Source organism: Leptopilina boulardi, unplaced genomic scaffold (assembly GCF_019393585.1).
Source record: "Leptopilina boulardi isolate dan_hultmark-lab unplaced genomic scaffold, ZJU_Lbou_2.1 LbouV2_193, whole genome shotgun sequence".
In the NCBI taxonomy this organism is placed as follows: domain Eukaryota; kingdom Metazoa; phylum Arthropoda; class Insecta; order Hymenoptera; family Figitidae; genus Leptopilina; species Leptopilina boulardi.
The window spans coordinates 551,063-577,920 of record NW_026137744.1 but is presented as its reverse complement, the minus strand read 5'-3'; the positions used below and the strand labels follow the sequence as shown (position 1 = coordinate 577,920).

Genomic DNA, 26,858 nt, shown 5'->3' with positions numbered 1-26,858 from the left:
AAAACTACTACTTTAAGTAGTAGATTTTTACTATTTTAATTAATTCGATAAACTTGAAGAAAATTTTTGATGTAGAATTTACAAATCGTTTCCAGTTAAAACTACTACTTTAAGTGGTTCAATAGGCTTTAAGAACATTTTTGTTGTAGAATTAACAAATCCTTTGTGATTAAAACTACTACTTTAGGTAGTAATTTTTTACTATTTTAATTAATTCAATAAGCTTGAAAAACGTTTTTGATGCACTGAAAAAAAAAATTCTGGTTAGGCTATATTTAACATTACTTTCTAGTTATGTTAACCAGAATTCTAGTTGAATTAACTAGAATTCTCGTTAAAATAACCAGAATTCTGGTTAACCTAACCAGATTCAAAATGTTAAATATACCCTAACCAGAATTCTGGTTATTCTAACTAGAATTCTGGTTATTCTAACTAGAATATTTTTTCACTGTGTAATATTTACAAATCGTTTCCAATTAAAACTATTATACTTTCAGTAGTAGCTTTTACTACTTAAAGTGATTCAATAGGCTTTAAGAACATTTATGTCGTAGAATTAAAAAATCCTTTGCAATTAAAACTATCACTTTAAGTAGTAGATTTTACTGCACTATGCAATTAAACAACTTATAATATAATTAAAAGATGAAAAATTGACAAGTCAAAACTTAAAAAGGATAGTTATAGCAACTAATAAAAGTAGTAAAAATGACAACTTTAAATAGTTAAATTACCAATTGGACAAGCAGAAAGTAGTCTTCGAGTAGTTTGCAGACTGTCGTATAGCGAGCGTGCGTGGTTAGTCGGTTAAGGTATCGGATAGCGAGCGTTAGGGTCGAGGGTTCAATTCTCCCGTCGGTTAGAAATTTTCTCTGTTAGGTACATAATCGTTAGGGCATAAAATAAGCGTCAGTATAGGAGAGAGGATGAAAAAGTCAATTCTACTGATAATAAACAATTATAAATAAAAAATAATTTTATTTTCCTATTTTAAGCAGTAAAATCTACTGCCTTAAGTAGTAGTTTTAATTGCAAAAGATTTATTAATTCTACAAAAAAATGTTCTTAAAGCCTATTAAACCACTTTAAGTAGTAAAATCTACTACTTACATCTTGAGTTGTTTTAACATTTTTAAATTGAGTTAATACAATCACAAAATGTCATTCTACCAATTACATTTTTAATTGGTTTAACTATTTTTATATAGTTAATAGAACCGTTTAAATTCAGTTGAGGACCTATTATACTACTCAGAGTAGTTAAAAAGTAGTAAAACCTACTAGTTTTTTTTCAATGTATTTTTGAAATAGTTTCGCTATTATGTAAATCATTATATATACATGAATAGTGTTGAATAAAAATTGAAATTGATAACTGTTGTGTTATTATTGCATCTGATGTGGATATAATGTCCTCGTGCTTTGTGAATCGTCAGACAACATATAAAGACAGTTATTATTATATGGGCCAGTGCACGAAGCGCGTGGGAGTAGCAGGAGGACTCATTGTCATTAACCTCGTCCCGGGCGATCATCGATTCCGTCTTGGAGCTTAGCGTCATTCGGCCGAGGGTTATCTTAAACGAGACACGATCACACACACACACACACACATTTAAATGCCGCCTACAAAGTGCAGTCATATATTCTTAAATATTCGCAAATATTTCAAACCTCGTGAAATGTGGATACACTAAGAAACAAAAGTTTTTTTTTTGATATTTAAACCCTTGCATTTTTTTGAAATTCTGAATTTTAAATGAAACACCAAAATTCATTTTTACTTTTTTACAATATAATCATTTGAACTAATTTTTTTTTTTCATTAACCTTTTTTAAATTTCATAAGAAAAACTTAAATTGTCCTGATGTGATTTAATTGGGGGAGAAAAATTTTAATCTAAAAAATTTCTGAACTTGAAGGAGCAGGTGAAATAATTAAAAAAAAAAACAAGGTGATAATTATGGGCAGTAATGTATGTAAAAATATATGCATAAACGTGGACAAGTGCGTGTATGGTGGAAGCGATGTTATAAAAGTATATACATTATTAAAAGATTATGTGGGCCGTGCACCACTAATTAATTGCGACACAGTGAAGCTACGATGGGTTGTGCTGCTTCCCAACATGTGGGCCTTAAAGTGGATATCGCAACAAAGTACCCGCATGTTGGCCATTCATTTATTCATTTATAATGCGACAAAAAGTGTGTTTTCTGATTAGTTCAAAACATAATGATAACAACTGCTATTTATTGTTACAGTCGTCTATAAATTTCGAAATATCACGCGATTAAAGCTATATTATTTTAAGGGAAATAAAAAATTACAATAAATAAATTAATCATCGACACATAAATAATCATAATTCTCTACATTAGATTTCATTTTTTTCATGATACTGAAGTCCGCAACGTTTTTAAAAACGAAAAATTAAAATAGAATTATTTTTTCATGTTAATTTATCTCTAATTTTGATTTGCAAACTTTCAAGAAATTAATACTTTTATAAAAATCAGTTTTCGTTTATAAAAACGTTGCGGACTTCTGCATCATTTTTTTTCAAAAACCGAAAAAAATTTTTGGTAAATAAAGAGAAAAATTATTATTTCTTTTTATTTACAAAATAAGTAAACATGAATTTCTTCTCTCTCTCTCTCTCTCTCTCTCTCTCTCTCTCTCTCTCTATTTTTTTTTCTTTCTGTATAAATTATTAACATGTCACTGGTTTTGTTTTTAGCTTTAACGTTGGAAAGTGTTTGTTTATTTTTTTGAAAAACATAATGAATAATTCACGAATTGTAATAGAGGTGTGTAAAATCGAAAAAGCAATAAAAACCATGTCACATAAAATTTCGAATTTTAAAATCTAACGGCGTAGAAAGCAAGAAAGTCGAATCAAACGACCTTCATGCCAATAAAAGCTGCAAAAAAGAGTAATAAAGCAAAGACGAGAACAGGATAGGAAAAAAAAAAAAATTGAAACATTCCCTATACTGCGACGACACTTTATATATTCATATTTCACTGATAACTTTTACTTTATAGCAAAAGTGAGCTTTTAATCAAAAATTGATATATATTTTCTATAAAAAATACTTCCAATTTATTTTTAATATTTTTAAAAAAGATAAAAAACATTTTGATAAAAAAATAATCTTAAAAATTATAATTAAAGCATTGTAAAATGTTATGAAAGTAAGTCGAATAATAAAAAATAAAACGAGGAGGAGTTATTCGACAATCTCTTTGACGTGAAATTTTCTGTGTTGAAAAAGAGAGACCGCACACTATTCATTATAAATATGGGTCTAATTCTTTTTACCGACATATATATATATATGTATATATATATATATTTTTTTTCCTTTTTTGTTCAAATGTGCTCGTAATAAGGAACCCGTTATAATATCATCATTATTTTTCTGGTTCGTAGACCGTTAACGAGACTTAAGAGTAAATAATAAAGAGAAGGGGAACAAACTTTCGAAAGGATGGCAAATGATGATGATGTTGATGATGATGATGATGATGAAGAAAAAAAAAAAAGAAAAGTAGGAAAGGAGGTGAAAGAGAGTGAAAAAGCAGAGTGCCAGGAGAAAGAAAAGTCACCGCACATTTGTATATACATATATATATAACTTGTTTAAAAAGATGAAACAATTTTTTTTTTATATACACACAAAAGTAAATCCAAGATCAAAGAGAACATTTAGAAGTCAGACACAAAAATTTTACTCATGAAGAAATACTGCAATTGTTTTTATATAATAAATGGAAGAAAATTAATCATCAAACAAAATTAAAAACATTTTTTTACCAAATAATTTAAAAAATTATTTTTTACTTATAATAAATGAAAATTAAAAGAATAAAATTTTATATAAATAAACAAATTTTTGTCAATTGTCCTTAATTATCTATATCAAATAATAAAAATATTATTTTTTAGAAGCTATGATACTGAAATAAAAGTTTAAGGTATACTGCAGCCAGTGCAGTATGGCAGTAGTGCAAACTGGTTGGAGTGGCGGAAGTATGCATACATAGGGAGAGAAAAAAGGAGAGACAGAGAGAAAGAGAGGCAAATCAGTAGGAAAGTGACGTCACATCCGCCAGGCACTGCCTCACTGATTATATTGCTCTCTTTTTCTTATTAACAGTAAGCACGTGCAATAAACTGACAAAAATAATTAAAATCTTTTCAAATTATCCACTACACAGAAACATCATAAACACAGAAAAAACCTGAATTCAAATTGAGTATAGATTCTATACTCAATTTGATTCGCAACAAAAATGAAACTGGTTGTCTCATTTCGAGTTCTAAGGTAAAAGTATCAAAATGAAACAGGCAAGTTTCATTTTGAGAAAAAGAAAAATGGAAAAATATTGTGAAATAACGAATAATTTTGCACAAAAACATGAAATATAATAATTACAAAGAAGTAAATAACACGCTATGCTAGACTTAATATATTTGATTAAAAATTGCTTGTAATCGCGTAATAAAATAATAAAGGAAATATGTTTTTAGGTTAGAAAAATGAAAACATGTGTTTTGACAACAGGAACGGTACTGCCAACTTAAATAATAGCGGTAAATTTAAAAACTTATGAAATTAATTATTATCTACGTAAATAATAATAAATAATTTTTATTTAAAAACTTCTAAATATTCGTACTGGTCAAAATAATCTTTCTGGTGTTGTTGAAATATTAGAAACAATAATTGAAATACAAAATTACTCTGCTTATGATGCCAACTTAGAAATCTGAAATTCCAGCCAATATCATTTTGAATAACATGAAGTTTGTCCCATACTCATTTCGATACCCAAAAGAAAATGAGTTGCAACAAAAATGAGTCCAAGTTTTTTCTGTGAATTTAAGTTTTATATTAAGTTGATACAAAAAAATTGTATAAAAAAAAAAAAACATTAGGGTAAAAACTGTCAAATGTCTGTGGTAATTAATTAATAGTTTGAAAATTTTAATAAATTTCATGACAGAGATGATTTTTTTAAGTCGCAATTTAATATTGCGATCGAAAAAAAAGTAAAAAAAAAATTTATGTCAACCGCTATATATGTGGGATCATTGCCAAATTCTTCTACGTTCTTTTATTCAAGATTTTCCCGCAAGATTTATACATAAAAAATACAGTTTGGGTAAAATTAATCCAAGTCTGAGATTTGACACGAATAAGCGAACAGTTCATTTAGGATTTATGAGTCTAATCTGAGTGAGCTAGACTTCTTTACTCTCGCGGTGCTGTCATATGTAATGTGTATTATTTAACCGCAATCCATAAATTACATTTGTATATATATATGAACATACAGCGTATAAAAGATGTTCAGAATATATGTAAAATTTAATTCGCGGGGGCCTCTTCGTTCGCGCGCAACTTTTCTCCTCCACCTCTTCATATCATATTGTCATCAGAAAGTTAGAACGCGCAAGACCTTCACCAATGCGGGCACTTTAAATGACACTTGCGAGGCGGAAGAATAAAAGTGATATGTACAAGAGGAAAAAAAAATGAGAAAAGACTAAAAAAGGAAGAAAACATATATCGTTATTTGAATTGCATAAACAAGTATGGATTAGAAAATTGGATAAAATTTCTTTTTCCCCTCATCTGTTACCATATGAAATATTAATAGACATTTCACTTTGCCAAGCTAAGTTCCCATGATTGTCAGGGTGGGAAAGCAAAGGCAATGAGCTTCGCTTTAATTGGCTCTGTGTTACGAGAAGCGATGATCTTATCGATTGCACATTAAACAAATAAATCGTTTTTAGGAATTTAAAGATTTTAAAAGTGTTATTAATATTTCGGATTAAATACCGCATGAGAGAAAAATAATAGTTAATAATTAATATTTTGTATACTTAAAAAGAAAAACACTGAGATCTGATTAATAAATGAATGCAAATTTAGTGTTATCATAAATTTCAAAAATTTCATCGACAGTGATGCTTATTATTCATTTCATCCTTACTTTCAAAAATGTTTTTAACAATGAGTGAACTTTTATATAGGTCATTTCGTTTCGAATGAATACGAGAGAGCTCTTGTAAGGCAGACTTTTATTTCGATACAGAAGGATGATAAGCTCGGATACGTTTTTTCCTTGACACATTATCAGACACGTGGATTAATAGGAGAAACAAAAACATTATGCGCGATCGACTGTTATATAGAGAATAAAATCGTTCTAGTTTTGTAAATTTTAATTGTTAAATGGCTTTCATTATTTGGGTCATTGAATTCGCTTATTTAAAATCTCATCAAAATGAGGCAAGCAACTATTATTTTCTGAATCGATTAGAAAAATTTTAGGTTTCATTTTCACATTACCAACGCAGGCGAAATAGAAATATTTATCGATAAATCTAACAAAACGGTATAATATATCTAATTATACAGAATACATTGGTAGTTTGAGAAAGTATTTAGATTTTATATATATGAAAACACTTGATTTTTATCATTTGTTAAAGTGGCGGTTTGTATAACAGCGGGAAATAGTATCCGTTATGATAAAAATGGTACAACAATGAAAGAAATATACTCTCCTAATAACAACTATTTTGTTGGTTGGGAAATATATTTGAGATGTCTCAAAATTAAGATTATATTAGCCTATTGTTTTTGTTGATACAGCCAAGGGCATGAGTAAAGTAATATCAGAAAGGATAAAACAACACAACAATATGGCTGTAACAAAATCACTAATACAATATACTCTCTAAATCTGAATAAGTGAAAATTTCGCTGTTTCAGCCAGCGAATTAGTATCCACTCTAGAATAAGTGAAGTTCACTAATTCATTAGCGAAATCGCGTCTGCGCAAATTTTCGCGTCGTGCTGATTTTACTTTTGTACAGTGTTTATTATTTAATTCCTGTTTTATGTATATATATTGTATACATATATATATATTTTATTGTATATATTTACAATACTGAATCAAAAGGTAATGCTTCAGTTGCTTCGTTACATATAAACTTGTCAAATTTAAAACTTTAAGAAAAAATTCTTAGAATATTTTTTGTAACTTATATTTCAAACGTTTGTATTCTTAATTCTTAATAAACATAAAATGGTTTAATTTGTAAAAAATGACTTATTTTTTGTACAAAATTAAAAGAAAATCACATACAGTTTCTCACTAATGAAACCAGTGAATAGTCACTGATTCAATCAGCGAAATCAGGATTTCACTGATTTAATTAGTGACTATTCGCTAATTCCCAGCTGCATACTCTGGGCTGGTTAAAATAGCGACTATTCGCTGGTAATTAGCGAATTTTCACTGATTCAAATTTAGAGAGTATGGTTTGATTAGTCAGAATTATAACTGTACTCAAGACAAATTTCTTTCTGTTATCTGTTCTTGACTAGGATGCAGTCTTGAACCCCTACTTGAAGAAAAACCTTTCATATTTGGAAAAAATTGAGAAAGAGATCCCCGAAATTATCGTTTATCCTTAAGGGAAATACTGTTGCAGATGAACATTAGACGTCCTGGTATCCCTACGTCAAATAAATTTATTCTGCACATTTGCTATATGCCCTATTCTTAAGACATAATAAACGTCATTTTAGCAACAGATACGCTGTGCTCTTGAAAAATCCGTCTGCTATTTTAAAAAGGCGCTGCATTAAACATGCAGAATATTTGATACTACAGAGATAACGCTGAAATTTTTTCGTCCTCGAATGTGTGCTGCACTGTTCGCAGGTCGATTTAAATGTCCCATTACTAACTAGTCATTAAACCTAAATAATGAAAAGGACCAACAGCTCTAGATTTCATGTCACTGATTAGAATCTACTAAATAGAATCGTTTGTTTTGTACTGACTAAACAGATAGTGCCATTTACTATAATTTTGTTAGATGTATTAAACGCATAGTGTATGCTATACTAAACCAACAGTAGGCTTTAATACGCCTGAGCATCAAATTTAATGCTCCTGGTTGGCTCTCGGTGTAGCCAGGCTCTTAGTGTACTAATTTGTTAAACTCTACAATACTAATGATGTACTAAACACGTGTTTTTGGATTCACTATAACCTTTTTCTCCGTGTATCTTTAACGAACTGATCTCTAGAAAAATCTCAAGCACATGAACTGTATAGAGAATCTAATATACTTTTATGTATAAAACTCACCTATTTTACCGTTGGGACTGTAGGGATCGTAGCTGCCAGAACTCATGGGACTCGCATAGCCATTGTTGTTTGGTGCTTGGGATGGTTGTTGTTGATTCTGTCCAATTGGTGTAGAGTGTGCAATGGGGGGTTGTTGTTGCTGCTGCTGCTGTTGGCTGAGTTGTTGTTGTGGAGTTGTATAGATGAGATGTTGCGCGGCCATAGAATTTTGTGGTGAACTGGGACTATTGGGAGTGAGCCAATCGTCGGGCCTCGGTCGTTTATTGCTGCTAGCAATACCAGCGAATAGTCTACTTCCGGTGCCAATGGGGCCGGTTACCGTCGAGGCCGTTGACGAGGTGCCGGCAAGATGTTCCGGTGAGGTCTCGGCCTTGACGACAAGACCTGTGCCCACGGCAACGCCAACACCGGTGGGTCCTTCCGAGGTGTCCATGCTGGACCCTGTTGGGCCGGCTAGCCTGGAAGCGGGGGCCAGCACGACCGCCCCCGCCCCCACCACCCCCGACGCCTCATCGTAGCGCACCGCGACGTTGCCACTCACTAAGCTGGCCACCGTGACACTCTATTCGCCGCCGGCCTCCCGACACTGGCCTGCTCTCTTTTTTCCTCTTCTGTCAATCACTGACGCCACCACCACTGTCACTAACAACACTTCCGTTATCACTAACTTCCTCTCTTCCACAAGCTTAGCTTTTGGGAGTCACTTAAGAAAATAATCAATTTTCAACACGCTTGCATCAAAAAAATCGAAGTCACTTTATCACGTTTGGTTACTATTTTCTTTGTTCTTGTCTTTACACTCTCACTCACGTGGTTTAATGGAAAATAGCTTCTCTCTCTTGATTTTTATCCAGATTATCCTTTGCACTATGAGGTTGACTAAAACTTGTATTTTGTGTGTCTTTGACGAAAGAGACAGTTGTTATCAGGACTGCTGTGGTCTACAAAGCTTTGTTTCGTATAGAGCGATTTGACTTTTGTTATTAATTTTTTTCTTCGCTCTTCGGAGAAATGATGATCGGTTTGCCCTCCTCGAATTTCTCGAGGATTGTGAAGAAGAACTGGTGAAGTTTTATATCACATGTCGCATCTTTACGTGTACATCGAAAGTTTGCTGCTGCTGCTTTTGTTGCATGCTGCGATTTTGCCGTATCTCTGATCGTCCCCTGAGGTATCTGAAATCAAGATATAAAAATATTGAACTTTTCTTGAACAATGCAATAAATCTACTACTATATACTACAATGACAGATAAAATATATATATTTCGAACCAATAAAATTGTCATTTTCAAAAATATTGTACTTATCATTAGTTGGAAAATTTTTGTGTTATTTGATATACTTATTTTGAAAAAATGTATCTTTATTTCCCATGATATTATATAAGTAATATAGTTTTCATGAATGACAGTCAATTTCAAAAAATTTTCGAGTAATATTTAAAGAGACTTATAATATAATACAGATAGGAATAATTTATATATTATATCTTCCAAGATATTTAGAGAATTTCAAAAACTTAAAAGAATTTAAAGCAGCAAAAAAAAGTCAAGTTAACTTGAGAAATTTCAAAACTTTTAATCAATTAAAGAAATTTAAAGTATGCAAAAGAATACTTAAGAACTTAAAAGGGATTCAAAGACCTGAAAATAGTTAAGCAAATTTAAAAAATATTTAGTCATGATGCAAAAGACATTTACGAACCCTAATGAGATTTTGTGCAAAGAAAAAGGAAAGAACATTTCGTTAATGTAAAAAGAAATTTCTCTCTGTTTCAAATGGAAAGAAAAGTGTACGTCAGACAAATATAGAATCAAAGAAATGTGTCTGTTCTAATTTTTATTTTTTTTTTTCAATATTTAATTATAGTTCATTAAAAATTTCACTAATAATTAAATAAAATGCATTTTAAACCGCATGATTTACTTTCCAAGTAATCAGTTGATTGATAATTTTTTTTTTTTTTAAACCGAGTCTGATACACGCACATAAAATTACAAACGTTTATAAAAACAAATTATCTTGTACACAAAGCTTACTTCAATCATGAAACCGCTAATAATACATTCCAGTGTTAAAAAAGCAGCAGATTAGTCTCAAGTTGTTTCTGAACACTTATAGAAAAGACTTTCTAAGCAAAATTAATTTTTTTTTTAAAAGTTTGCTTATATTTACAGTGCAATAAACTTTCCTATATATGAAGATCTAAATATAGAAAGTGCAAAATTATCTGAATAAAGATACACAATTTTTTTATGATCGAGAAAAAATTTTTAGAACCAATTTTTAAACGTATAAGGTACACAAACTTTAAACATGTTGTAATAATTTTCATAACTGATAGAAACTTCGTTTGCAAATAAAATATTTTATATTTTTTTTTGTAAATACTTTTTTCTTTAGTATTCCTAGTTATGTAAAAAATTTTACACATAAATATTTTAATATTATTTCATTGAAAGTCTAAAGTAATATTATATTTTTATTTGAAAGGAAATTGACATTTTTAGCATTGTTGTATTATATACATTATTTCGTAAAGAATTGTTGCTGTTTAACCGCAAAAGTATAATTTCGCGCGTCACTTTGCCTTACTTTCGAGTTCAGAAAGGCACTGGACCCAATAACGGTACTGCATACATTAATGGGGAATTTGGTATGTACCGTGACGCAGTTACCGAAAGTGCTTGGTCGATTCCCCCGACCCATACCATATACAAACACACTCAAACATTACACGCCATTGCAAAAGAAGTTGCAAGGAGGGGAAATTTCGCATGCGGTCAATTAAGAGAGGGTAGGGGGACAAGGGGATCAGGACTTTAAGTTTGGTTCGAGAGACTTTCTACGCAGTTCCAAGTTAATTTCTGATGGCCCCAAAAAAAGCAACGAAAATCATGTTTATACCGTGTTCCATTTACCCTACTTTTTTTTTTTATTTATTTTACTGACTATATACAATCAAGTTCAATTAAAGACTTCCTCCTTCAAAAATTTTTGAAACAATAAATTCTTGAAATTTTTTGCGAAATTATCAATCTGCTAATTAGCTGGGTACAAAATTTTTAGAACCCATTCTAATACTAAAAATTGTTTTCTAGAATTTGAAATTTTTACTATATATACATTTAAAGCATACAGAAAAACATTTGTAGAAAATTTAAACAACATGAACTTTTTCAAAAATGGTAGACGCGAAGAATGTCCTTAACGTAAATTTAAATTTTTAGTTAATGAAACTAAAAATAATATATACTGTTTCGAATAAGAACGGCAAAGAAAGTTTTTTGTTATAATTTTTTTTTTTGAAGGCGACTCTGTACAAAAAACGAAATAATAACGTATTACCGCGCAATACGGAAGTTGATTGGCACACACGTGGTTTATAATCGAGGTCTGGATAAAACGAGAAAAAGGCATTCGAACAAACTATAAATTCTGATCACGAGTTTCAAGTCGTCGTCGTCGTAGTTACGCGTCCGGTTCTTGACACCTGATGCCACCTATTTCTGTTCTACAACGACATTTAATTTTCTATACTATATAATTTTTTTTCTTTTCTAAAGAAATCAAAAAATTTTCAATTTGCAAAAATAAAATTCGTATTTTTATACACAACTGTTATCTTATAAAATTATAATTTTTTTTGCACTTTTGACAAAATTCGCAACTTTTTATTTTAACAACAACAAAAATCAGTAAATTTTACTATTGAGAAATGAACAAAAAAAAAATGTCATCTATATAGCTAAGTCAATAAATTTGCCATTAAACGCAGGACGTTGCGTGGCACTGACTTGTATTCCGAAAGTATAAAAGCGACATTGCGCCAAAAGTTGCGACAATCGATTTCTCTTGAGTGTATGTGCCACCTGGAAAACAGTAAAATGTGCAACTGCCCTTGCAGATGTTTTTAATAAAATAAAAAAACTTCCATTTAATTTTTGTCATCTCTACTCGAAACTAATATATATAAATTAGATAATCATTTTTCAAATATATTAAAGTTCAAGAACATAGCTTTATTTTTAAATGTATAATCAAAGAAACATTATTGAATAATATATAATGTTGATTAGCCGCAAAAGCAGGGTTAATCACCAAAAAAAAACATTTATCGCGAAAAATAGAGGAGTTCATGTCTGGCGAATGTGTTATCGATCGACACGATGGTCGTCTTTGCAATCCCCTGCTTTTCTCTCTGTCTTTGTTATTTTCGCGCAGAAATGAGTGAGAAAAAGAGAGAACCTAACCTCCGACACTACCTAACCCTGACCCACCCCACAGACTCGGCCTCGAATTCTCCAATTCTCTTGGTTTCTCTCTTTCCATTTCACATTCCATCTTTCTCTAAGTTGTATTACAGTCGTCGCCCCCCCCCTTAACTTTGAGACCATATATCTCGTTCCCTGAGCAAATGCACGAGAATTTCTGAATGTATACTGAAAACCATCACGGAGAAAAATGGAATTGTTGTGCAAACAATTTTTTGGATTGTTGTCAGTAGATTTGTTGATATTACAGTTCGAAATGTTAATATTACAATTCGGATTGTTGTCAATTTTGTTCAGTTTGCAATTCTGTACAATTGCAGAAGCAAACTCTCTGTCGATTTCTGATGGAACAATCCGGATTTGTTCAGCTGACAGGTTTATTGTTCCATGTCACGTGGTCATCTTGAATCCTCGCAAAATGGCGTGCAGATTGTCGCGTCATTTGCTTCTGGCACATGTGCCATTTTTGCTTTTATTATTAGTTTTTTTTTTAATGACAAAGTGCTGTTAAATAATGAATCCGGTTAAAGTGAGAAATCTATTACAAGTGTGGTGAATGGATGAAAAGACAATTTCATCGTTTATCAGTAAGTTATACTCGGTTACTATTGAACATAACCTCGCATCTTGAAAAGTACAAAATGTATATTAAATATTATTTAACTACAAATTTCAACTCAAAATAATTTTTTGGTTTCATGTCAAAGAATTTGATTCAGAAGCTGCATGTTCCACAGATTTTAATGCAAATGAAACTGGTGATATGACCTACGGAAATTTGCTGTCGATTATTTTAGAAGGCGAAGGAACTGAACAAATTGTATTAGGGATCAAAGCTTTGTTAATACAACAAATTGTATTGCCGATTTAACAATTTAGTTTTGTTATTTCAACTGTTGCATAACAATTTTCTTTGTTCATCAAACAATTCTGTTTGTTCACCGAACAATCCCATTTTAACAATTTTTTTTGTCCCAAAAACAAATAAAACTTCTGCTTCTGTATTGAAAATCCGGAATTGTTGTGTGGACTTAATTCTTAGTAACCACGACAATTCTTTTTTCTCCGTGCATACAAAGTTGTAGTACGTGTGCTATCAATGTACTTAATTTTCTATATTAGGAAATAGTGGGTATAAATAATGTGTACTTTCAAAATTCTACTTATAATCTGACGCTTAGAGTTAACTCAAAGTTCATTTATATCAAATGACATATTTAACCATGTACATAATAAATATTAAATGATAAATTTTTATTTATATTTTCAGTAATGATAAAATAATCTAACTTAACATATTCGAGATGCATGAATAGGATCTAAAATTAATTTGTCAAAATTTTTATTTAGAATTTATTTTAAGCCGAATTTTTATTTCTTCGAATTATTATTTAACAAAAATTCTTGGCGCATACATTTGTCATATAAATTATCAGCAGGGTTGCTACGAGGGTCAGGAAAATTAGAAGAAAATCATGGAAAGTGAGATTATGGTCACACAGAGAAAAATGGAAAAAGGAATAGAGTAACTTTTACTACTTTAAAAGTAAAACTGGAACTGTCCACAGTTTCTGCGCATTTCTGGCAATTTTTACTCTAGAAATAGTAAAACTTATTATTTTTGGAATAATTTTTACTATTTCAGGAGTAAATTTTACTATTTCTAGAGTAAAAATTGCCAAAAACTGCGGACAGTTAAGGTTTTACTTTTAAAGTAGTAAAAGTCACTTTATTCGTTTTTGCATTTTTTTCTGTGCAGGAAAATGAGGGAATTTTATAAAAAGTACGGGAAAAATATAAAATTTCTAAAAATGACACAAAAATTATAATTTTTGAAATTTTCAATTCAGACTTTTGCTTCTAAAAATTATTGTCTTAATTCTTTATATATTGACAACCTTTTGAAATATTTTCATTAGGGTCAGCTAAAATATAAAAATTCTAATTAAAAAATGGGAATAACAAAATAAAATGTTTGTGGCAAATTAATAAATATTGTGTGTCTAATGAAAATCAGAGCAAATAATGATAATTTTGACAAATTAAAATTCGATGAAATAGAAAATCTGTAAAATGAAAATTCGTTTAATTAACAATTTTGTATTATAAAAAATTTAGTTTAATGAAATTTCTGTTAAATAATAATTTGAAGAAATAAAAGTTTGTCCAAATAACGTTTATCAATAACTATAAAGCAGATACTTTTTTATTCATTTAGGAAATATCTCATTATTAAATACAATTATCTGAACATTAAATAACAGAACATGATAATAGTCATTACTCCGCTCCACCTCAACTGTATTTTATTCTGGGTCAGTAACCCTTTTCTATTTGTAAATGCACGCGGAAATATGCGAGTAACCTTGTCTCGACGGTGAATCAGTTCCCATTTACTTCACTGATAAAGAGAATCACAAGCGCGCACACTGGCTAATAAATATAGATGCCACAAAGAGAATCCTCTACCTTCTATTTCAATAACAGGGTAAATGAATTCCATCTAACAACTATAGATATAATGAATAACAATAAATAACCAGATAATTCAAATTAATTACAAAACGTAACAAGTTGAGTCAAAGATTATATATAATGAGAGAGTGTAAATTTTCATTACATATTTGTCAAGATTTAACTCTTAACTGGCACCATGGGTCCAGTAGACCCGAGCATATTTTATCAAACTCAAATAATTAATTGAATGTGTAGCTTTTGAATATTTTTTTATATTTTAATATATTAGTTTGTCATATATTCTTAGTAATATTATAATTTTTTTGATACAACTAATTCGATACAAAAAAATGAAGCTTCAAACATTAATAATTATAAATTATTAATTTTAATCTAAAAAGTCACATTTTATTTTGCACCATTTTTGCAAGTACTCCCGAGGCGAAATTTGAATCCTCTTTAGCTTCCCTTAGAACCTAAATAGGCCCTCTTTACGATCTTGTAGAATCCCGTAGGCCCTCCTTTGAATCCAAACGTGGAAGAAAGGTAAATTTGCGACTGGTTGAGGAAGCTAAAGAGGGTCTAGTTCGATTAAAAAAGTACAAAAAAATGCAAAAAAAAAACTCTTTTAATTATTTTGATTAAAGCAAAATGAATTTTTTCTTCACACAATATTTCTTTAATTACCCTTTAAAAACTGGAATTAACATATTTTGAAGCGTTTTCAAAAAATTAATAGAATTAGAGCAATTTCAAAATTTTCAATATTTTAATCAATTTTTAGACCCTCCTTTGAATCCAAACGTGGAAGAAAGGGAAATTTGCGACTAGTTGAGGAAGCTAAAGAGGGTCTGTTTAACTTTACTTTACTCCTTGTAAATTAGGGCTTAAATTTCGCCTCGGGCTGCTATTGTGGTAATTTTTTCCTTAAAGAATAATACATCATAACCTTAAATTTTTAAGTCATAATATTGAAATTTAAATAACTCATGAATTTTCAAGTAAAAACACATGCAATTTTTTGTTTTTATTTTTCACAATTTTTTTTAACTAACATAAAATAAATTAATCATAAATTATTAATTAATGTAAAGCTAATTATATTTTAAAAAACACATAATAAGCTACCTCAGATTAAATTTTTGTGCAAAAATATTCAAAAAATCGGTTGTACAATATACATGTTTGAATACGTCGGGTCCAGTAGACCCATTGTGCAATTTACGTTCGAACGCGGAATTGTGCCAGTTAAAGGTTAAAATTAATTTATCCATTTTTTAAGTTACAATTTTTCAAAATAATAATCCCTAATTTAAATGAATTATCCTATGTATATAAAATTAATTTTCCCTTATAAATTATAATTAAATCAAGATTTCTCCATTTTGCCATACTGAGTTTAATGTTTATTTCCAAGAATATAATATATATATATATATATATATATATATATATATATAAACTTCTCCACAAACGATTCTTTTCTACGGACAATTGTAGCTCATTGTCAGACGTGACAATTGTACCAATGGGAATTTCACGCCGTAGAGTAATTTCTTATAATCTGAATGAGGTAAACTGGCTATTACGTTTCTCCTCTCACAACATCGTCAAGGTGAAATTTCTTCAAGGAAACTTTTTTGTCCCATGAATAAAATATTATAAATTCCCATTTAAATTAAATAAAAATAATTGCTTTCCAAACATACATAAAGAGGTCTGAATAAATTAACCCTTCTTTATTTGAGACTGTAAAAAAATTAATTACTGATTGGAACCATATTAAATTTGATTTAATTGATTGTATAATTAAAATTCATATATTTATTCAGCTTATCAATAACTATATCATTAATAATATAATATAATATAATAATATAATATATAATATAATATTAATAATAATATCATCGAAAAAAAATGTTCTTATTAGAAGAGGATTTCTCTTCATTTACATGAGCAACATTTCCTCTTATCACAGAAAAAACGCTGGATAAATTTTGTTGTGGGTAATTTTAACCAATGCTATAATTCACATAGACGGTGGTGCCCTCAATTAGAATAAAATTTGTTGCAGTTAATTTTTATATCGATTTTAAAAATTCTACTTTTTTTTCTTGTGTTATATTTGGACACTAAATCATTATTTACTATATCTAATTGATAGGATTTTTCTCTATACGAAGCTGAAGTACGCAACGTTTATATAAACGATTTTTAAAGAAATAATTTTTTAAAATGAAAAATTCTATAATTTTTTGCCTCAAAAATATTTCTTGTAGTTTTCATTAATCAACAAATTATAAAAAAATATTTTTTAGGCAAAAGATTATAGAATTTTTCATTTTAAAAAATTATTTCTTTAAAAATCGTTTATATAAACGTTGCGTATACTTCAGCTTCGTTTTTCTCTTTTATATTATACTCTCTAAATTTGAATCAGCGATAAGTATACCACTGGTACCAATCAGCGGATATACGCTGAAAAATCAGTGAAATTTCACTAATTCATCAGTGCATATAAGCTGATTAGAATCAGTGGTATACTTATAGCTGAGAATCAGCGAGATTCCGCTGATTCAAATTTAGAGAGTATTTAATTTATTTATTTATTCAATTTATTAATATAATTAAAATAAATATTCGGCATATATATGTATATAACAATTAGAAAATGATAGTTCTAGACATGCATTGAATGTGAAAAGGAAATACATCGCTTATCTACCGGAATGTCAAGAATGTACGTCACTCAAATGCGGATATTGAATTTGAGTGAGGAAGAGAGAGAGAGAGAGAGAGAGAGAGAGAGAGCACGAAGAGACAAGGGGAGATTTGGATGGTCTATCGATCTTCCTTCCACCCAACAAAATCGTCGAAAGAATATATGTGACTACAATAAATATATACTAAGTATATAAAAGAAATATAAAATATTCATAAAACTCGGAGAAATATTTCCTGACGAAATCTAATTATTTATTAAAAACCTTACTATATGGTCGCATATGTAAGGGAAACTCACTGTATATAGCAATAGTCAAGAAAAAAACCTAGAGAGAGAGAGAATTTCACATTACATAAAATATATCGTAATTATTTATAATTTTGTGTAATTTAATAAGTAAAAAATATTAATAAATAAAAAAAAAGAGACACGAAAATCTGAATAATCAGTTTATAAATAGGAAGAAAAGAAGACATTTCATTGGCTGAAATATATATATATATATGTTTGTGTGTGAATACTATTTGTAAGGTTGGCAGCAGTGTAGATAAATGTACTAGTGGTGGTAGTGGCTGTACTGCAGGATCGATCTTCTGGCCTAGTTTACCAAAAGAGGGAGAGAAGTTCTTCTTCTCTTAACTATGAAAGAGGAAATATATACCAAATATTCTTCTTATTAAGAAAAAATTTGACATTTTCTATTTCACAAGTTGATTGATGACTAATTTAATACAGAGAAGTTTTTCTTTCAAAACGTTAGTTATACCCAAAGTCATGGATCTATCTGCCGTGCAAAACTGAAATATAACTTGTATTTTTACTTATAGGTTATGTTGCCCATTATGTTTCTTTTTATTTTAAATATACAGATTAAAATTATGGAAAATTTGATTGGAATTTTACCTTCCATGAATCGAATTTTCAATAATAATTTTAATCTCTACATTTTTATATAAAAAATCCTGGTAGGGTTTGCTTAAAAAAAAAATTTACTGCATAGAAAGCTACTGCGCATAAATATTTTAAAAAAATTATTTATTGATACCTTTGAAAACTTGCTGTGTAAGCTTACTGTAACCTTACAGTGACTTTGCCATTTAAGTTTACTATGGCCTTACTGTGTAAACTTACTGTATGGCAAACATTTTTATATTACCTCGACCTTACCTGAAGCTTACAGGGTTAAATTACAAAAATTACATGTAAGCTTGAGGTAAGCTTACAGCCATACTGTGTTGTGTGGGATAATGGTCAACATAACCTATAAAAAAAAACAAGTTACGGTATTTCAGTTTTACACTGATACTTGTATCAATATTTTTTATTCATTTTTTATTTATACTTTAACAATCATCAAAAACAAAATTATTCCTTACAATTTTTGTTAAATAAAAATAAAATTTTAAATCACCTAGTATTATTGAAATATTTATATTTTTCTTTCGAACTTCTGAAAAAAAAAAAATCAATCCTCTTCTCAAGGTGGGATTTGAACCACACACGTCTTTTCACTGTTGGTCAATTACTCTTATACCACGAAGCTACTCGGAGGATTACCGTGAAATATAATTTTTTTTTTTGAAATTTTTTCTATACTTTTCAGATAATTTGAGAGAATATAATTTATAAATTGTCTGCAAATTGAAGATAAATAAAGAAGTTGTTAAAGAGAGATTGTGTAAGATGAGAGAGAGAGAGAGAGAGAGAGAGAAATTACTGATAGAAAGTTCGCAGCCGGGATACGAACCCTGGAGCGAGAGCAGGCATTGACCTAGATGTTCGCGTTATCTCTCTCTCGCACTTTGCGACTTTTCACGTTTCCCGTCTCTCTTTATTGGAAGCGCCAAGACCCTGGCCCTGGATGTTCGCGCACCCCTCACAGACTTTAAAATCAGGATTCTCTCTCTCTCTCTCTCTCTCTCTCTCCCACGTGCGTATTTGTGTGGTGACAATTTTTAAGTTGCACGCAAAACGATCAGCTGCGATCAGCAAAATCACAAAATTGTCTGATACGCAATGAAAGATGAAATGGAAAATTTTTTGATTCTTCTTCTCGAATTGATATGAAATCGCAGTTTTACGTAAATGGCGCTGGCGACAGTTATCCCCTCTCAGTTCTCAGATTTTATATATATATATATAAAGAATTCACGGCAAAGAGCGGATTACCAGCGAGAGCGTCGAACACACTCCACCGCAACGTCGCCGTCGTCGTGTTATACCCATTTTGCCGCGTGTATTGATCTACCCGGGATCTCGTAAATTTCTTTAGCATTCTACTATATGCACTTGTAGAATTTATAGAAATATTTCGAGAATTTCAATATTTCTCCAAATTAATTTATGTTTTTCTTTTTTTAATTAAATTTTTTTTTTCCCTATCATTATAATTTTTAAACTAAATATATATAGGTATATAAAATTAAATATTTTTCTTTAATAATTTTTTATTTTCACGTTGATGAAGTTCGCACAACATTTATATGATTAGCGATTGAAAAATAAAATTTTTTGCCAATAAATTATTTTTTTAAAAAAATTATTGATCGAGAAACGTTAAAAGAATTTATCGAAGACGTAAATTTACAATAATAATAGAAAAATATTTTTTCTTCTAAATCGTTGATTCTAAATGTTGTGAATTTCACAGATGTTTATTTAAAAAAAAAAAATTATTTAAACATAATTTCCCCTAATTTTACATCAATATTTTGTCTAATATTCAAAATTTTTTATTATTTGCTTTACATAAATTTAATCATTGAAAAAAAATATTCTTCATTTGAAAAGAAAATTTTAATTATAATTATTTGCACGCGCGTGTGATTTATTTTTCAGTTAAATAAAAATATAACCTATCTTTAGATGATACTAAATGAAGATTGAACTTTGTTTATAAGGGAATTAATCTTTAGTAGAGAACATAAACATTTCAAAATTGAAAGAACATCCTTTTAATATATGAAATTCTAGAGGAAAGTTGGCATTAAATAAAAAAGAATCCTCTCAAAGAAAGAATATTGTTTTGCAGTGTAAATATTCAATAATTTCTATTATTCATTAACGGTTTCTAAAAAAAATTTTTTTTTTTTTGTAAAATTTATATTACAGTTTTCTATGATTTACAGGACTGATAATATATATTATAAAACTGTTAAAAAAAACATACAAAACATTTTGTTATATAAAAATTCATTTAAAAGAAAACTCATGTTAATTTGAATTTGGTTCAATGAAAAATTAATGAATAGCAAATTTAGTTAAATAATAATTTTAATAAATATAGAACTTTTGTTAAGTGAAAATTTGATTACAAAAAATGTATTCTAAAGAAAATTTTATCAAATAACAATTTGGTTAAATAAAAAAATTAAAATTCAGTTAAAGGAAAATGTTAACAAAAATTTGATTATTTGGTTAGAATTCAGTTAAATAAAATTTTTTTGAAAATAAAAATTCAGTGAAGTTTCAAGTTTTTAAGTAAATTTCTTTATTTAAGCGAAGTTTTTGTACTTACGAAAGAATCAGTCAAAAAATCAGAACAAAAAAGTTAGTCCAACTGTGTATATTTGTATTTTTAAAGAAAAAGATGATTTAAATTTTAAAAAAGCTTCAGTGAAATTTTAAATAATTTAATTTTTAAAATTTTCAACAATTATAAATTGCATTTCAATCAAAATTAAAAGTTTTTATGCATATATAGTAAACTTTAAAACTTGGCTTAAATAAAAAAAAAAATAAAAAAAATTTTCAGTAATTGTCTTTTCATGTAGTATATATATTCATGGAATTGACGCGTAAAATATTTCTCAGTATAAGTTAAAACGATGTGTGATAAAATTTGCTGAGTCGCTCTTGTATAATCTTCCACTCGAGACAAGAGGATCATTGCTGATTTAGTATCTTTTTCTTGCTGTGTATAGAAATTTCTTTTATAAGACGAGTAGACCAGAGAATTTAATAATAGTCTTTTAAAATGAAATATATATTATATATAGCATACTATATTTTCAAGATATATTGAAGTTTAAAATTGTCTCTTTTATATTCATTTTAGTATATATTTTTAAATTGTTTGCAGCAATTATATGAAAATTAATTTTAAGTTAAATTTATTTATTATTTATAAAAAATATATTTATTCAAAAATTTTATTTTTACCATTATTGTTTGTTAATATTTTGTTTCTGTATAATTCAGTCAATGTGCTTTATTTATATCTATACCTTTCAAAAAATCAAATAAAAAAGTCATTATTAAGAAAATTTCCCCTGTTTGTCCTGCAATAAATAATTTAATATATATATATATTTATGCTAAGTAAACTAAATTCCCTCAATTTTTTTCATTGTAAGCTAAAAAAAGAAAAAATCGATACCAAATATTCTTTTTATATGTATAATAAAATATCAATAACAAACAAGTAAAATATCATTTAAAATATAATTATTATAATTACGCTTTTGTGCTTTTAATGTAAACTTTTATTAGCGTTAAAAAAAAATTGAGTTCCATTTCATAACAAATTAATATTATTATTTTTATAGGCAATTTTTTTGTTTCAAAATAATTTGCAAATAATTTTGTAAAACGAAAGAAATTATCTTTTTATTGGATTTGAAAGATTTTTTTTGTTTTTTTTTTTTTTTATTTCGCTGCAATACAAAATTATAAACGCGACGACTTAGACGCAAGCTGTGAGAATCGATTGCTCTCTTTCCATTTCCACCCTAGGCTGCACGCGTAGTGCATGCGCATTGCAACTAGGGCAGAGCCCGTGGTGGGTGGAAAGTGGCAAGTTGAGGCAAGTGCTTTGACTTAACGAAGACAATCCATGCAGTGACGATTTTCAAAACAATCCCTTATAATTTACAAAGTACAGAAATTTTTAACTTTAATCATTCTTAAAAACAAAATAAAAACATTTGAAAATTCAGAAAAATAAATCAATTCATAAATGATAATTTCAAATTATGGTGCAATTCTAATAATTATTATAATAAAAGAGAAATAAAAATAATTCCATCTCTAATTTTCCTAATATATATATATATATATATATATATATATATATATATATACGCAATTTATTTTGAATCATAAATGAGTCTTTAAACTTGATTCTTGTTCAATATTTATATATTGTAGAGAGATCGCGTTACAGCGATCGTGAGGTTTCTTTGCGATTATTATATTATATATTATTATTTATTTATATTATTATATTATATATTTTGCATGCAAAAAATCATTCAACAAAGCTTTATATAATAATCGTCCACATTATATTTTACTATTTTTGGAAGTCGCGAATTCTCATAATAATATTCTCTGTCTTTTTAATTTAACTTGAAATTTTCTATAAAAATCTATTATTTTTTATTATTATATTATAAATACTATTTTTAAAATAGATACAATGAAAAAAAAAATTATTTGATTCAAATACAGTTTATTTAATTGAAATAAAAATTATTTGATTCAAGTAAGTATTTGTTTGATATAATAGTCAAGTATTTTGAATCAACTATTTTTTCAGTGTAGTAATATAATATTTTTTTAAATAAAAATTTTGGTCTCTGAAAAGGTTATATTATACAAACGGAACTGAATTAAAGTAAATTTTATATGTATTATTCGCAAATAATAAAAAAAAAAAAAAAAAAAAAACTGCAGTCTGTCCCGATATTTAAAAGCTGCAAAGTGCAGCTGCCCAAACAAAACGTGTCTGAAAGATGACAATAGAAGCATGGGGACGAACGATATAGTCAATTGCTATAAACGAAAAGAAATATATATATATATATATATATATATAAAGTTCAAAATTCCCATTCAAAGCGTATACATAATTAAAATTTTCCACTTATAGTTAATTTTTTGAAACACAAAATTTTAAAATGTGCATTTTTTGAAAATTGTTTCAAGATAGCTAAGCGAAAAATGATATTTTTGATCGTTGCTTAAATACTCATGCAATACTAAATGCACCATATTACGCATATTGCTCGAATGCACTGAGGACGCATTGAGGCCTGTAACTTAATTTAATACAAAGTGACGACAGACATTCTTAGTCAGACTGTCTCGACCCTCCCGACTTTTCCACTAATACACAACCCTCATGAAACGACCTGTATATATAGACAAGAGACAGCGAGTCTCGGTTCATTAGCAAATAACCAGGGAACTTGTGTACAGTCTCAAACATTTGACGCGTGTTCAATTTTCATATATAATATTCTCTCTCGTCTGCTAAACACTTGGTACAAAAAAAAAAATAAATAAAATTACATACATTATTTTTCAATATTTAATTCCCCCTTTGAATTTATTGGAAAAAATTTTTAACAAAAAACATTAATTTCTTCATTTTTTTTTTTTTTTTACTGAACTTTAATAAATTCATCACAAAAAGATATTATCACTAATTTAAAAGTAAAAAAGTTATTTCAAGAGAGCAGAGCCAAAAATTCTAATAAATAATTGTTAAATATAATAATATAAGGGTTAATCTATTATATTTCACTTTCACAAGTCGTTACGGGTCTATTTTTAGAAAAAAATTAATTAAATTCGTAATAATCATTTTCTATATCTGTACAATTATTTAATGATTTTTTACACATTAACCTCGGAATTTGAATGTTAAAGATGAGTTGCACGGATATCAAAAACAATTATTACGAATTATAAAATTTTTCTATAAAAATAGTCCGCAACGATTTTAGATGAAACGTAATGAATTGACTTATAAAAAAAAAATACAAATAAAGAAATGAATAAAATGATAAAATTTCAATTTCAAGCAATTTGATAAAAATTTCCAAATAATAATAATAATAATAATAATTAAGAATATATTATAATTGTTTATAGATATTATCGCGGGTTGATGACGAGAGAGTAAATGTCAAAGGCAGATATCAACGTTTGCATGAAATGAATGAATGTATATGCAAAATACTCGACGGATATATTCATGCAGGCGTGTGCGAGTCTGGGTCTTTGTGGCAAGGACTCGCATCGACGACGCGACGGTTTATTGTGCCGACGACAAACGTTTCAACTTTTAAACACGTGAACGCACACTTGTTTATAGTGAATTTATAATTCAGTCGTTTTTCACATTCTTTTTTCCTGATATCGTACTTTAACATCCTCTATCGCAACATACTATATATATATATATATATATATAAAATTTGATACCGTACCGTTATAGGTAGTACGAGGGATGCATGAGTTAGCGGGACTAAACTTTTCATACAGAAAGTATAGGCCTGCTTACTACTCATACTTCCCTGTCTTTGGCAGAACCATTGGCCACGCACGTATATTAATCGCCATTTTCTTTCCACGCGCCTCCTTTCACTTCCTTCCTTTCTCCAATCAATGCACAGCAAACGCTTTCTACTTCCTTCCGCTTTCTCTCATTCGTTTACTTACTCCCGCCGTGCGGCCCATTTCTTTTCCCCCACGCACGGTTACTCTCGGCGTCCCCACTACTAGCGTAGTGGGCCTCTCTTTCTCGCCGGTCACTTCTTCGTCTTTTAACTTCCCTCATACTTTTCCGCGTGGTTTTTTATATTATAAAAAGTAAATAAAATAAAATAATTTTTATATAATTTATATAAGAAAATTAAGATAGATATATACGTGTATATGTATGGCATGTGTGAAAGAACGTACGTAGTGTGTTTTTTTTGGTATATATATATATATATAAAATTATATTTTGTTATTTTATATATTATTATCTATATAAATATTTAATAATCTATATTAAAGTTATTAGGTTAAGACAAATTTACAGAGAAATAGCGCCGATTGTAACAAGTATCTCATCCTTCCTGCCATTTTTTACTTCCGACGAACTCCTACTTTATAGTCTAGGCGTTCTTCTCAGAGCGAATAGCCTATCCGAACATTTTCCCTTTCTCTCCGCTTTTCCGACCCCCAACAAAGATGCACGGACCCCAAGCGTCCTATTCTCCAAGACACTTCCTCACGCATCCTGTTTCCTGGATACTTGTCACCGCGTAATATTTGTTTAAAACGTCGATTTTGTTAATGTAAACTTATAATTTTTATCGTAAGTATTTTTTATAAAAAATTGTAACTCTTTTAGTTTTTAATTTTTACACTACGAGCGCTATCTTAAAAATATCTGTAGTATTAATTCTCCCGCAATCGAGATGCGCTCATGCGGAGATAAAAGCGTGGGTGCGAGACCACCCATCGTCAGTTGTAATACACTAGCACTCGTTGTATGACTTCTCGATCTTACTTTTCAAGTCCTTGCAAATAAAGAATTTTCTTTAAACGTCCAAGGCGAGTTACTTTTTGCTTACTCTCTGTCTCGCTACAGCGAGTAAGTTTTCTTTGTCACTAACTTTTTGCTTTCTTTCAGCCCGTCAACCTTTGCCGCGGTTCGCCCGTGTGAAAAGACGACGGCCATCTTGGAAAACGGTTTCCTTGGCAACGACACGCGAGTACACTGTGCCGCTGGGAACTTTTCTCGGGCCGGGAGTAAAATCCTGAAGCACCCCGGTGAATAATCCCCGTTGGAACAGAACGAGCGTCCTGTTAGTCAGGAAACTCCCTCTGCCCATCATTAATAATGTATATGTCCATAGATGAAACCAGCCACATTACCCCAGAAGAGTGAAAGGAAACGAGCACGGGATAAGGAACGCGCTCGTAAACGCAGGGAGGACGCACGGGCCATTGTGCGAGAATTTAGGCGCGAACACGCTTTCCCGCCATTGCCCCGAGTACCACGACCTTTGGCCTACTCTACACCAGCCAACTACGAACCTGCCAATTTAGCGCCGCCACTCTTGCCACCGGCCTGCTACCAACCAACCCCTCGAGACAACCTCATCTTTCAGACCAAGGTGGACGAGAATAACAATAATCCTCCGAAGAAGACGTTGCCTGAGGATCAACTTTTCCCTGCTCAAAGAGATGCGTGCTTCCAAAACCTCGATGACACCGCCACCTTACTAGCAGCTTTTGACGCCATATACGAGGCACCTTTAATTGAAACTGAGACCTCTGTGGAGGATTTCTTGGAATTACATCCTAGTCCCATCCTGGTGGAAGAAATTGCCCAACATGCGCCATCTCCAATACACGCAACAACCCCCACCACCGTCTCATCTCTTGAATGGCGTCTAATACCCTTGTGGAAGGGTCCTGCT

The 26,858-nt window shown here is 29.7% G+C and overlaps 1 protein-coding gene across 2 annotated transcripts in view; it reads right to left on the bottom strand.

Moving 5' to 3' along the window:
- LOC127278012 (ecdysone receptor) overlaps positions 1-26,858 on the bottom strand; it is a 231,507-nt gene that overhangs the window by 129,305 nt on the left and 75,344 nt on the right. For both annotated transcript variants that reach the window (XM_051299504.1, XM_051299505.1), the window contains exon 3: positions 8,192-9,366. In XM_051299504.1, the coding sequence (XP_051155461.1) occupies positions 8,192-8,624 (433 nt within the window). In that variant the 5' untranslated portion in view covers positions 8,625-9,366. The remainder of the gene's footprint in view (positions 1-8,191; positions 9,367-26,858) is intronic.